Genomic DNA, 13441 nt, shown 5'->3' with positions numbered 1-13441 from the left:
AGCTGAGTGTGTGAAACAGAAGGAGTCACTGATTCATTTGTTAGTAATATGTAAATTATGAGCAGCACTAATATTGTTTATAAGAAAGCAGACTGGGCCAGGCACGGTGGCCTGTAATCCCAGCACTTTGGGAGGCCAAGGTGGGTGGAGTGCTTGAGCCCAGAAGTTGAAGACCAGCCTGAGTAACATGGCGAAATCCTGTCTCTACCAAAAATACAAAAATTAGCCGAGCGTGGTGGCACGTGCTTGTAGTCCCAGTACTCAAGAAGCTGAGGTGGGAGGATCATTTGAGCCTGGGAGATGGACTTTAGGGTGAGCTGAGATCAAGCCACTGGATTCCAGCCTGGGAGACAAAGGGAGACGCCGTCTCAAAACTGTACACCATCAGTATACAGCAGATACTAAAAGGTATTGAAAGGGTAGAAATTTGACTGGGGAAAAGTAAGGTTCAAAGTAGGGGAAAACCCTAATCACTTTAAAAAAAAAATTATTTCATATGTTATGGTGCTATTGATTCAGTGCTGCCTGTCACCACCAGTAGATTAGCTCTTGCTGTCCTGTCCCTCTCTTTACCCAGTGCCTGAGTCTGTTGCTTCAGTCAGCCCTGAGATTTCTTCTCCAGCAGTGTTTAAAAACAAGTATGTGTGACCTATGTAAAACTGGCCTTACATATCTGCTGAAATAATGATGAATACATATATAAAGTACAGAAAATTAAACTACATAATTAACCCAGTTTCACCACATTTAGCTCTGGGGAACCTACTTGTGTTGAAATGCCATTTAAAATTGACTTTTGGGGCCAGGTGCAGTGGCACATGCCTGTAATCCCAACACTTAGGGAGGCTGAGGCAGGCAGATCACTTGGGTTCAGGAGTTCAAGACCAGCCTGGCCAACATGGTAAAACCCCGTCTCTACTTAAAATACAAAAATTAGCCAGGTATGGTGGTGCACGCCAGTAATCTCAGCTACTCGGGAGACTGAGGCTTGAGAATTGCTTGAACCCAGGAGGTAGAGGTTGCAGTGAACCGAGATCACACCACCACACTCCAGCATGGGTGACAGAGCGAGACTCTGTCTCAAAAAATAAAAAATAAAGTAAAATAAAATAATAAATGAAGTTGGCTCTCTTAAAGAAAAAGAGAGGACAGAACAGAGAAAGTACACTGGGGAGGCTGGGCACGTTGGCTTACACGTATAATCCCAGCACTTTAGGAGGCTGAAGTGGGCGGATCACGAGGTCAGGAGATCGAGACTATCCTGCCTAACATGGTGAAACCCCGTCTCTACTAAAAAATACAAAAAATTAGCTAGGCATGGTGGTGGGCGCCTGTCGTCCCAGCTACTCGTGAGGCTGAGGCAGGAGAATGGCATGAAACCGGGAGGCGGAGGTTGCAGTAAGCCGACATCCTGCCACTGTACTCCAGCCTGGGCAACAGGGCGAGACTCCGTCTCAAAAAAAAAAAAAAAAAAGAAAAAGAACACTGGGGAGAGACCAGAAGGAGTGAGGTGAGGGGGGACTTCGAGGGGTTAGAGATGATACATTTAAACCTCCAGAGGTGCTTAGACATAAATGTACAGGGCCACATTTCATTAGAAGTTGACATAGGGAATAACCGTGTACAGAGCATGTCTAGTCCATTGTAAGCTGTTATTGATGGAAGACAATTATGATGATCAGTTTTCATCTTTAAAAAAACACTTGTGGGCCAGGCGCAGTGGCTCACGCCTGTAATTCCAGCACTTGGGGAGGCCGAGGCGGGCTGATCACAAGGTCAGGAGATTGAGACCATCCTGGCTAACACGGTGAAACCCCGCTTCTACTAAAATACAAGAGATTAGCCGGGCATGGTGGCAGGCACCTGTCGTCCCAGCTACTCGGGAGGCTGAGGCAGGAGTGCATGAAATTAGAAAAAGTCTCTCTTCTGACGAATTGATGTACTTCCCTTTCTCCTAACTTAGAACAGAAGAAGCCTCTCAGTTATGTGCAGGACAGCACCCATGACCCCCAGAGAGAAACAGCTCCTATTAGAGGCTCAGATTGACATAAGACTCAAGAGACTTTGTCATTTACAGTGTTCACTCTCCCTTCAACAGATAAGTTTCTTAGGGATCAAGTGTTTTGCTTATATAAGAAGAGTTTTAGGCCAGGTGCGGTGGCTCATGCCTGTAATCGCAGCACTTTGGGAGGCCGAGGCGGGTGGATCACGAGGTCAGGAGATCAAGACCATCCTGGCTAACACAGTGAAACCCCGTCTCTACTAAAAATACAAAAAATTAGCCGGGCATGGTGGCGGGCACCTGTAGTCCCAGCTACTTGGGAGGCTGAGGCAGGAGAATGGCGTGAACCCCGGAGTCGGAGCTTGCAGTGAGCTGAGATCGCACCACTGCACTTCAGCCTGGGTGACAGAGCAAGACTCCATCTCAAAAAAAAAAAAAAAAGAGTTTTAGTTACAAAACAATAATTCAGATATCTTAGTTGAAAGTCTAGTTCAGGGCTGGACACAGTGGCACACGCCTGTAATCCCAGCACTTTGGGAGGCTGAGGTGGGCAGATCATGAGGTCCGGAGTTTGAGACCAGCCTGACCAACATGGTGAAACTCTGTCTCTACCAAAAATACAAAAATTAGCCAGATGTGGTAGTGTGCACCTGTAATCCCAGCTACTCAGGAGGCTGAGGCAGGAGACTCGCTTGAGCCTGGGAGGCAGAGGTTGCAGTGAGCCGAGATGACACCATTGCAGTCCAGCCTGACGAGAGAGCGAGAATCCATCTCAAAAAAAAAAAAAAAAAAAAAAGGCCGGGCGCGGTGGCTCAAGCCTGTAATCCCAGCACTTTGGGAGGCCAAGACGGGCGGATCACGAGGTCAGGAGATCGAGATCATCCTGGCTAACACAGTGAAACCCCGTCTCTACTTAAAAAAAATACAAAAAACTAGCCGGGCGAGGTGGTGGGCGCCTGTAGTCCCAGCTACTTGGAAGGCTGAGGCAGGAGAATGGCGTGAACCCGGGAGTCGGAGCTTGCAGTGAGCTGAGATCCGGCCACTGCACTCCAGCCTGGGCGACAGAGCGAGACTCCGTCTCAAAAAACAAAACAAAACAAAACAAAAAGTATAGTCTATTATCTCCCTTGTATTCTTGCAGACATTAAAAATAACTCAAAATTTCTGAGATCCTCTAGGGAGATGTTCCTAAAGACATTCCAGATTATGCAAAATCTAGAAATAATTATCTTGTTTCATTCCTCTTTTTACATCTTTCCCCAAGACACTTCATGTAAATGAAATCAGATTTAATTGATTCTTTGAAACACAAAAATAAAGGGCAACCTTCAAGTGGAAAGCTTGCACTTAGAGGAGGCCTGATGACTTGGCTAGTAATAAACAAGGGATAGTCTTGCCACCTACTTTGCAGTTTGCCTTGAGGTAGGTGCATTAGCCATGGGTCCTTTTATAGGTACTCTGTGGCTGAGCCTTCTCCTTTCCCAGGGATACCTTCTGTAAGTCCTGGTCTGTTTTTCCAGCACAAGGTAGTAGGGAAATTTTAAACTGTAGTACTGGGGCTATTCAGCCTCTCAAAACTTCCTTCAGAATTCTTTACTCATCTCACTTTCATACCCTTGTCCTCCCTTCTCCACAAAAGTTCATATCCCCTAACAAGGAAGTGTGTAGTAAAAACAGCTTTTATTGGGCCAGGTGTGGTGGCTCATGTTTGTAATCCCAGCACTTTGGGAGGCCAAGACGGGAAGCCAAGAGTTGAAGACCAGCCTGTGCAAGATAGTGAGACCCCCTCCTCTACAAAAAAATTAAAAATTAGCCGGGCAGGGCCAGGCGCAGTGGCTCACACCTGTAATCCCAGCACTTTGGGAGGCCGAGGTGGGCGGATCACAAGGTTAGGAGATTGAGACCATCCTGGCTAACACAGTGAAACCCCGTCTCTACTAAAAATAGAAAAAATTAGCCGGGCGTGGTGGCAGGCGCCTGTAGTCCCAGCTACTTGGGAGACTGAGGCAGGAGAATGGCATGAACCCAGGATGCGTAGCTTGCAGTGAGCTGAGATCGTGCCACTGCACTCCAGCCTGGGCAACAGAGCGAGATTCCGTCTCAAAAAAGAAAAATTAGCCGGGCAGCGTGGCATATGCTGGTAGTCCCAGCTACTTGGCAGGCTGAGGTGAGAGGATTGCTTGAGCCAGGGAGGTCGAGGCTGCAGTGAGCTATGATCACACTACTGCACTCCAGCTTGGGTGACAGAGTGACACCCTGTCTCCAAAAAAAAAAAAAAAGAAAAAGAAACTTTATTGAGGTGTAATTTACATACCCAAAAATTTACCTATTGTAAGTGTGGAAGTAAATGATTCTTAGTAAAATTATGAAGTCAAAATGATTCTTAGTAAAATTATGGAATTGTGCAACCATAACTGTAATCCATCTTTAGAACATTTTTTTATTACCCTGAAAGTTCCCTTGAGCCCATTTACAAAGCCAGTCCCTATTCTGACCTACAGTTTCAGGTGACCACTGATCTGCTTCCTGTTATTGTTCTGTATGTTCTAGAAATTTCGTATAAATGGAATCATGCAATATATATTCTTTGGTGTCTTGCTTTCCTCACTTAGTATAATGCTTTTGAGATTCTTCTGTACGAAAATTTAAAAAAATAGCCAGATGTGGTGGTGTGCACCTGTAGTCCCAGCTATTCTTGAGGCTGAGGCAGGAAGATCTCCTGAGCCCAGGAGTTTAAGGTTATAGTGAGCTGTGATCGTGCCACTGCACTCCAGCCTGAGCAACAGAGCAGGACTGTCTCAAAAATAAAAACAAGAAAAGATAGCCAAGCATGGTGGTATACACCTGTGGTCTCAGCTATAGGTGTCTCTTGCAGAGGCAAGAATATTACTTGAGCCCAGGAGTTTGAGGCTGCAAAGGAGTATGATTGCACCTGTGAATAGCCGCTGCACTCTAATAGTCTGGGCAATGTAGTGAGACCCCACCTCTAAAAATAAAGTAGCAGTTAAAAATGGATACAGGGCTTAGGCAGACACATCTCCAAAGAAAACATACAAATGCCAGATAAATACATGAAAAGATGTTCAACATCATTAGTCATTAGAGCAGTCCAAATCAAAACCATGGTAAGATGCCACTTCTTACCACATCTAGGGTGACTACGATAAGAAAAAGATAACGTGTTGGTGAAGCTGTGAAGAAACTGGAGTCCTCATGTATTGTTGTTGGGATTGTAAAATGATGCAGCCATTTTGGAAAACAGTTTGGCAGTGTCTCAATATATTAAACATAAAGTTGCTTTATGACCCAGCAGTTGTACTCCTAGGTATATATCCAAGAGAATTGAAACATGCTCCCACAGAAACCTGTACATGAATGTTCATAGCAGCATTATTCACAATATCCAAAAAGTAGAAACAACCAAATGTCAACTGATAATAAACAAAATGTGGTGGATCTACCCAGTGGAATGTTATTTGGCTATAAAAAGGAATAAAGTTCAGATACCATACTACAGCATGGATGAACCTTGAAAACATTGTGCTAAATGAAAGAGGTCAGTCACAAAAGATGACACATTGCGTGACTTCATTTATATGAAATATCTAGATTAGGCAAATCCGTAGGAACAAAAAGTAGACGAGTGGTTACCAAGGGGTAGGGGAAAGTGGGAAAGGAGAAAAGATATGGGATTTCTTTTTTGGAGTGAAGAAAATATTCTGAAGTTAACTGTGAATCTGCTAAAAAACCTTTGAACTCTACTTTAAAAGGGTGAATTTTGTGAATTATATTCAATAAAGCTGTTATTTAAAAAAATAAAGAGGCTGGTCCAAAGGTAGTGAGTTATCTCAATTGTTCACAGTTAGTTACAGATTGAACTCCACATTCCACTCTTTCCCTGCGTCTCACTGTTGTACTTGACTAGTCTTTAAAAATACAGGTAGAGCCAGGCACAGTGGCTTGGGGAGGTTGAGATCAGAGAACTGCTTGAGCCCAGAAGTTGGAGACCAGCCTGGGCAACATAATGAGACCCTGTCTCTGCCAAAAGAAAAAGAAAAAATGTGTTTAAATTAGGCAGGTGTGGTGGCAAGTGCCTATATTTGTAGCTACGTGGGAGGCTGAGGTGAGAGGATTGCTTGAGCCTGGGAAGTTAAGGCTGCAGTCAGCCATGATCCACACCACTTCATTCCAGCCTGGATGACAGAGCAAGACCCTGTCTCAACAACAAAAAAAGAGCACCTTTAAGAAAAACAAAAATAAATAAAAGGAAACCACCAAACTACCATTTTACACATTCTCAAAATTGCTCCTGTCAGTCTTTTTGTACAGCCTTTTTTTAAAAATAGAGTCTTTCTGTCACCAAGGCAGTAGTGTGATCACAGGTGACTGCAGCCTCTACTTCCCAGGCTCAAGCAATCTTCCCACTTTAGCATCCTCAGTAGCTGAAACTACAGACACTCGTCACCATGCTTGGCTAATTTTTTTTTGTATGTTTTTGTAGAGACAGGGTCTCACTATGTTACCCAGACTGGTCTCAAACTTCTGGGCTCAGGTGATCCTTCTGCCTCAGCCTCCCGAAGTACTGGGATTACAGGCATGAACCATTGTGCCTGGCCTGATAACAGCCATTTTAGTGGTTGTGTAGTCGGATCTCATTGTAGTTTTAATTTGCATTTCCCTAAGCACTGATGGGCTTCATTCATGTGCATATTAAGCATTATATATTTTCTTTGGTAAAATGTCTACTGAATATTTCAGCCTTTTTTTTTTTTTTTTGAGACAGAGTCTTGCTCTGTCGCCCAAGCTGGAGTGCAGTGGTGTGATCTCCACTCACTGCATTCCGCCTACCAGATTCACACCTTTCTCCTGCCTCAGCCTCCTGAGTAGCTGGGACTACAGGCATCCTCTACCACGCCCGGCTAATTTTTTCTTGTATTTTTAGTAGAGACAGGATTTCACTGTGTTAGCCAGGATGGTCTCGATTTCCTGACCTCGTGATCCGCCTGCCTCGGCCTCCCAAAGTGCTGGGATTACAGGCATGAGCCACTACGCCCGGCCACCAAGTTTTAAATTGAGTTGTTTATCTTATAATTGTATTGTAAGAGATTATAATCTCTTCTACATACAAATCTTTTATCAGATTTATGATTTGCAAATATTTCTCAAAGTCTATGACTTCTCTTTTCATTTTCTGTAATAGTATCTTTGTTGTTGTCTTTTGTTTGTTTTTGTTTGTTTGTTTGTTTGGTTTTGTTTTTTGAGTCTCACTCTGTTGCCCCAGGCTGCAGTACAGTGGCGCAATGTCAGCTCACTGCAACCTTCGCCTCCCAGGCTCAGGCGATTCTCCTGCCTCAGCCTCCCGAGTAGCTGGGAATGCAGGCGTGAGCCACCAGGCCCAGCTAATTTTTGTAATTTTTAGTAGAGACGGAGTCTCGCCATGTTGGCCAGTCTGGTCTCGAATTCCTGACTTCAGGTGATCCGCCCAACTCAGCCTCCCAAAGTGCTGGGATTACAGGCGTGAGCCACCATGCCTGGCTGTTTAATAGTATCTTTGAAAAGCAAAATTTTAAAATGTTCATGATGTTCAATTTATGTATTTTGTCTTTTACAGATAGTGCTTTTGGTGACATGTCTAAAATCTTTGCCTAATCCAAAGTCACAAAGATTTTCTTTTTAACTCTTTTTTTTTTTTTTTTGAGACAGAGTCTCTCTGTCTACCAGGCTGGAGTGCAGTGGCGCGATCTCGGCTCACTGCAAGCTCCGCCTCCCGGGTTCACACCCTTCTTCTCCTGCCTCAGCCTCCCGAGTAGCTGGAACTACAGGCGCCCACTGGCACGCCTGGCTAATTTTTTGTATTTTTAGTAGAGACAGGGTTTCACTGTGTTAGCCAGGATGGTCTCGATCTCCTGACTTCGTGATCCACCCGCCTCAGCCTCCCAAAGTGCTGGGATTACAGGCGTGAGCCACTGCGCCTGGCCTTAACTCTTGTATTAGGTCTTTGTCTTGTCTTTTTTTTTTTTTTTTTTTGGCATAATAAATTAGCAAGTGAACTACGTTAGGTCTCTGATCTGTTTGGAGTTAACTTTTGCATATGGTATGTGGTAAGTGTCCAATTGTTTCTGTATCATTTGTTGAAAAAAAAAATTTGTTTCTGGGTTTAATATAATTATGTTGAATTATATTATGTTTGTAGATAGCCAGTTGACCCTAACTTTGTATGTTTCTCTCTGAACCTGTTCTGTTCCATTTATCTAAATGTGTTGTCATTACCACACTGAGTTGGTACAGTCTTGCTCTGTCACCCAGGCTGCAGTGCAGTGGTGCAATCTTCACTCACTGCAGCCTTCCCACTCCCAGGTTTAAGTGATTCTCATGCCTCAGCCTCTGGAGTAGCTGGAATTACAGGCATGCACCACCATGCCCAGCTAATTTTTGTATTTTTGCTAGAGACATGGTTTCACCATGTTGGTCAGGCTGGTCTCGAACTCCTGACCTCAAAGTGATCTGCCTGCCTCAGCCTCCCAAAGTGTTGGGATTACAGGAGGTGAGCCACTTCTCCCGGCCTGAGTTCGTACATTTATAATAACTTTTGAAATCAGGTTATGTAAGCCCTTCAACTGTTTTTCTTCAAAATTGTTTTGGCTTTTCTAGGTTTTTTGCATTTTGACATAAATTATGGAATGAGCTTATTTTGTAATTTCCTCAATGTATTGGTCATTTTCAGGATTACCATCTTAACAGTATTGAATCTTTCATTCCTGAACATGTTATATCTTTCCACTTATTTAGGCTGACTTTTATTTTTTATTTTTATTTTTGTAATTCCAGTGCCCTGAAATGGTTGCTTTTGACAGTTTTATCCTTGTTCTTTCATGTGGAGAAATCGCTACCCTCTTCATGCCTGCATAACCTAGAAGTCACTCTGTAGTGCTTTTTTAACTTTAATGACCTACTTTATTTCCTTCTATCTTAAAGGTTTTTTTAGTGGCAGAGTCTTGCTGTGTTGCCCAGGGTGGAATGCAATAGCTATTCACAGGTGCAATCATAGTGCACTACAGCCTCAAACTCCCGGATTCAGGCAATCCTGTCTCAGTCTCCCAAGTAAATGGGGCTACAGACGCACCATTGCACCCAGCTCCTTTTATCTTTCAATTAAAAGAAAAAAGCTTTCTTGTAAGATGCTAACTACATAGAAATTTTTATATTGTACTAGCTGTAATACTTTGTAGAAATTCCATTGTAGTATAGGAGAAAACTGTAATACCTTGTAACTTTTGATTTCTGTCTCTATTTTAAGGGTCTCCAACTGAATTCCTTGAAGAGAAAATGGCCTACCAGGAATACCCAAATAGCCAGAACTGGCCAGAAGATACCAACTTTTGCTTCCAACCTGAGCAAGTGGTCAATCCTATCCAGACTGGTAAGTGCTGGCTTGCTCATGACTACTAAATGTGTGCTATGACATAAATGTGAAAAAGCTACAACCACCATTCAACTGAAAATATTTTAGCTTAAATATAGCTCACAAAATGCAACCTGAGCATTGATTTGTCCCTTTCTTGTCTTCATTTATCCTTTCCTTTGAGACACTTAATGCCCTCTAGTTCCCTGCTCTTCAAAACCTATTTTAAATACATTATCTGAAATTCATACACATGGAAGATTAGAGGATCCATAGTACCTTAGAACCTTAATTCTTCCAGAAGCAATTATTATGGTAATGTTAAACCAGTGCTGTTTTGTGCCAGGCACAGTGCTAGAGCCTTTATATATACATTATCAGTATTTCTTACCTAACTCTGCCAAATATATATATCCTCTTTTGACAGAAGAGAAAGCTGATTCATACCCACTTTCTATAAAATTAAAAACAGGCTGGGTGCAGTGACTCACACCTGTAATCCCAGCACTTTGGGAGGCCAAAGTGGGTGGATCACCTGAGTTCGAGAGTTCAAGACCAGCCTGACCAACATGGAGAAAGCCGGTGTCTACTAAAAATACAAAATTAGCCAGGCGTGGTGGCATATGTCTGTAATCCCAGCTACTCAGGAGGCTGAGGCAGGAGAATTGCTTGAACCCGGCAGGCGGAGGTTGCGGTGAGCTGAGATTGCGCCACTGCACCCCAGCCTGGGCAACAAGAGCAAAACTCCATCTCAAAAAAAAACAAAACACCAAAAAAAAAAAAAAAAAAAAAAAAGCCTATCTGTAGTAGCCCAGAGCTAGAGTTGTTAGCAAGAATGAGTTTCAAAAGAGCCTCAAAGGAGTAGCTTTGGTACTTCCCTGTTGGCCAGGTTGAGAGCTCAAGTTATGTTTCCACTTAAATATGGCTTCTTTTTTGACATCTAACTTATAAGATGCTCATCGTTTGTTTCAAATAACCTAGTATGTGATACTCTGTACCATTTGTCAGTTATTGGCTTTCCTAGATACAAAGTAATTTTGGGGGGAGGGTGAAGAAAAAGCTATATTGAGATATAATTCTTTTTTCTTTTTTTGAGACAGAGTCTCGCTCTGTCACCCAGGCTGGAGTGCAGTGGCGCAGTCTCAGCTCATGGCAACCTCCACCTCCCAAGTTCAAGCGATTCTCCTGCCTCAGCCTCCCATATAGTTGGAATTATAGGTGCCCACCACACCCAACTAATTTTTTGTATTTTTAGTAGAGACAAGGTTTCACCATGTTGGCCAGGCTGGTCTCAAATTCCTGACCTCAGATGATCTGCTCACCTCCGCCTCCCAAAGTGCTGGGATTACAGGTGTAAGCCACTGTGCCCGGCCAATAATTCATGGTGCCATACAGTTTACCCATTTAAAATGTATAATTCAGCCAGATTCAGTGATTTGTGCCTGTAATCCCAGCACTCTGTGAGGCATAGGTGGGATGATCACTTGAGGCCAAGAGTTTGAGACCAGCCTGAGCAACATAATGAGATTCTGTCTCTACAAAAAATTTTAAAATTAACTGGGTGTGGCAGCACATGCCTGTAGTCCTAGCTGTTTGGGAGGCTGGGGTGGGGGAATCACTTCAAAGCTGCAGTGACCTAGGATCGTGCTGCTGCACTCTAGCGTGGGCAACACAGCAAGACCCTGTCCCCAATAGACATGTAGACAGACAGGCAGACAGATAGGTGGAGTAGATAGAGTAGATAAATAGAGTAATTTATGCCGGGCGTGGTGGCTCACGCCTGTAATCCCAGCACTTTGGGAGGAGGATGCGGGCGGATGACCTGAGGTCAGGAGTTCAAGGCCAGCCTGGCTAACATGGTGAAACCTCGTCTCTACTAAAATTAAAAAAATTAGCTGGGTATGGTGGCAGGCGCCTGTAATCCCAGCTACTTGGGAGGCTGAGGTTGGAGGATCACTTGAGCCCAGAAGGCGGAGGTTGCAGTGAGCCAAGATTGTCCCATTGAACTCCAGCTTGGGTGACAGAGCCAGACCCTGTCTCAATAAAATAAAACAAAATAGAGTAACTTAATTCTGCTGAATTGGCCGGGCATGGTGGCTCACATCTGTAATCCCAGCACTTTGGGAGGCTGAGGCGGGAGGATCACCTGAGGTCAGGAGTTCGAGACCAGCCTGGCCAACATGGTAAAACCCTATCTCTACTAAAAATACAAAAAATAGCCGGGCCTAGTGGTGCGCGCCTGTAATCCCAGCTACTCGGGAGGCTGAGGCAGGAGAATCACTTGAGCCCGGGAGGTGGAGGTTGCAGTGAGCCAAGACCATGCCATTGTACTCCTGGACAACAAGAGCAAAACTCCATCTCCAAAAAAATTCCACTGAATTGTACTCTATCTACTTATCTATTTATCTATTTATTTTATGGTTATAACCATAACCAGAGTCAATTTTAGAACACTTTTATTACCACAAAAAGAAACTCTGTACCTTTTAAATATCACCCCCATCTTCCTATCCACCGCAACCCTAAGCAACTACCAATTTGCTTTTTGTCTCTATAAATTTGCTTAGATTGGACATTTTATATAAAGGGAATCATATAATGTGGTTTCTTTGTGACTGCTTTTTTTCACTTAGCATAATGTTTTGAGGAGTCCTGCATTTTGTGGCACGTATCAATACTTTATGGACACGTAATATTCCATTGTATGGATATACCATATTTTGTTCATTATTTTATTTTTTTGAGACAGAATCTCCCTCTGTCACCCAGGCTGGAGTGCAGTGGCACAATCTGGGCTCACTGCAGCCTTGATCGTCCGAGGTCAAATGATAAATAAATGAATAAATAAATCATTCAAATCAGTAAGAAGAGGATCCAGAAAGGGTAACAAAGGAATGACCAATTTTGAGTAGGAAAAACAATTCAGGGGAGTTTAATTTCCTGAAAGTTGAGTATGGTAGTCAACTGCCAGGATGGCTCCCAATAATCCCTGCCTCCTGGTATTGATACCCTTGTGTGGTCACCTCCCATGTTGTGCTAGGTTTGGTCTGTGTGATCGTAGAATAGATAGCAGAAATAATGGTGTGTCATTTCTGAGATTAAATTACAAAAAATATCGTAGCTTCAGCCGGGCGCAGTGGCTCACACCTGTAATCCTAGCAGTTTGGGAGACCGAGGCAAGTGGATCATGAGGTCAAGAGATCAAGACCATCCTGGCCAACGTGGTGAAACCCCATCTCTACTAAAAATACAAAAATTAGCCGGGTATGGTGGCGGGTGCCTGTAGTCCCAGCTACTCGGGAGGCTGAGGCAGGAGAATCACTTGAACCCAGAAGGCAGAGGTTGTAGTGAACTGAGATCGCACCACTGCACCCCAGCCTGGGCAACAGAGCGAGACTCCGTCTCAAAAAAAAAAAAAAAATCGTAGCTTCCATCTTGATCACTCTGGGTTTACTCATCATGAGGAAAGCCAGCTGATACAGAGAGACACACATGGGAGAGGAACAGAGGCCTCCATTCAACAGCCATGTAAGCCATCTTAACAGGCAGGTTCTGCAGCCCCAATCAAGTCTTCAGATCACCACAGCCCCTGGCCAACCGCTGGACTGCAACCTTGTGAGAAACCCTTGCTTTGGAGCTGGGGAATAAATAGGTTCTAGGGCACATTTTGAAGGTCAAATGCAATGCATTTTCTGATGGATTGGCTGTGGTATATGAAAAAGAGAGGCCCAAGATGACTCCAAGGATTTTTACAAAAAAGATAGAAGGATAGAAGGCCATTAGAGATGGAAGGACTATATAAGGAGTAGATTTGGAAACATGCTACATAAAAGTCTGAAAATAAGGGGAGATGTCTAGAGGTCTTGAGATATAAATTCAGGTGTCATCAACCTATAGATGGAATTTTAAACTGTGAGATTAGAGGAGAGGGAATGTAGAGAGAGAAAAGCTTTGTCCTGCTCCTCATAACCACTCAGTTCTTTAGTTCTTAGCTTAAATACATATCAAACAAAGATCTCCCTTGACTTGAACCAAAA

At 43.6% G+C, this 13441-nt stretch overlaps 1 protein-coding gene across 44 annotated transcripts in view; it reads left to right on the top strand.

Annotated features, from left to right (window-relative positions):
* MAP4 (microtubule associated protein 4) overlaps positions 1-13441 on the top strand; it is a 231400-nt gene that overhangs the window by 144810 nt on the left and 73149 nt on the right. For all 44 annotated transcript variants that reach the window (XM_050780601.1, XM_050780603.1, XM_050780602.1 and 41 more), the window contains one exon: positions 9300-9422. In XM_050780601.1, the coding sequence (XP_050636558.1) occupies positions 9300-9422 (123 nt within the window). The remainder of the gene's footprint in view (positions 1-9299; positions 9423-13441) is intronic.

Source organism: Macaca thibetana, chromosome 2 (genome assembly GCF_024542745.1).
Source record: "Macaca thibetana thibetana isolate TM-01 chromosome 2, ASM2454274v1, whole genome shotgun sequence".
Taxonomy (NCBI): Eukaryota; Metazoa; Chordata; class Mammalia; order Primates; family Cercopithecidae; genus Macaca; species Macaca thibetana.
The sequence above is the reverse complement of the archived record's forward strand: the minus strand, read 5'-3'. Positions and strand labels throughout refer to the sequence as shown.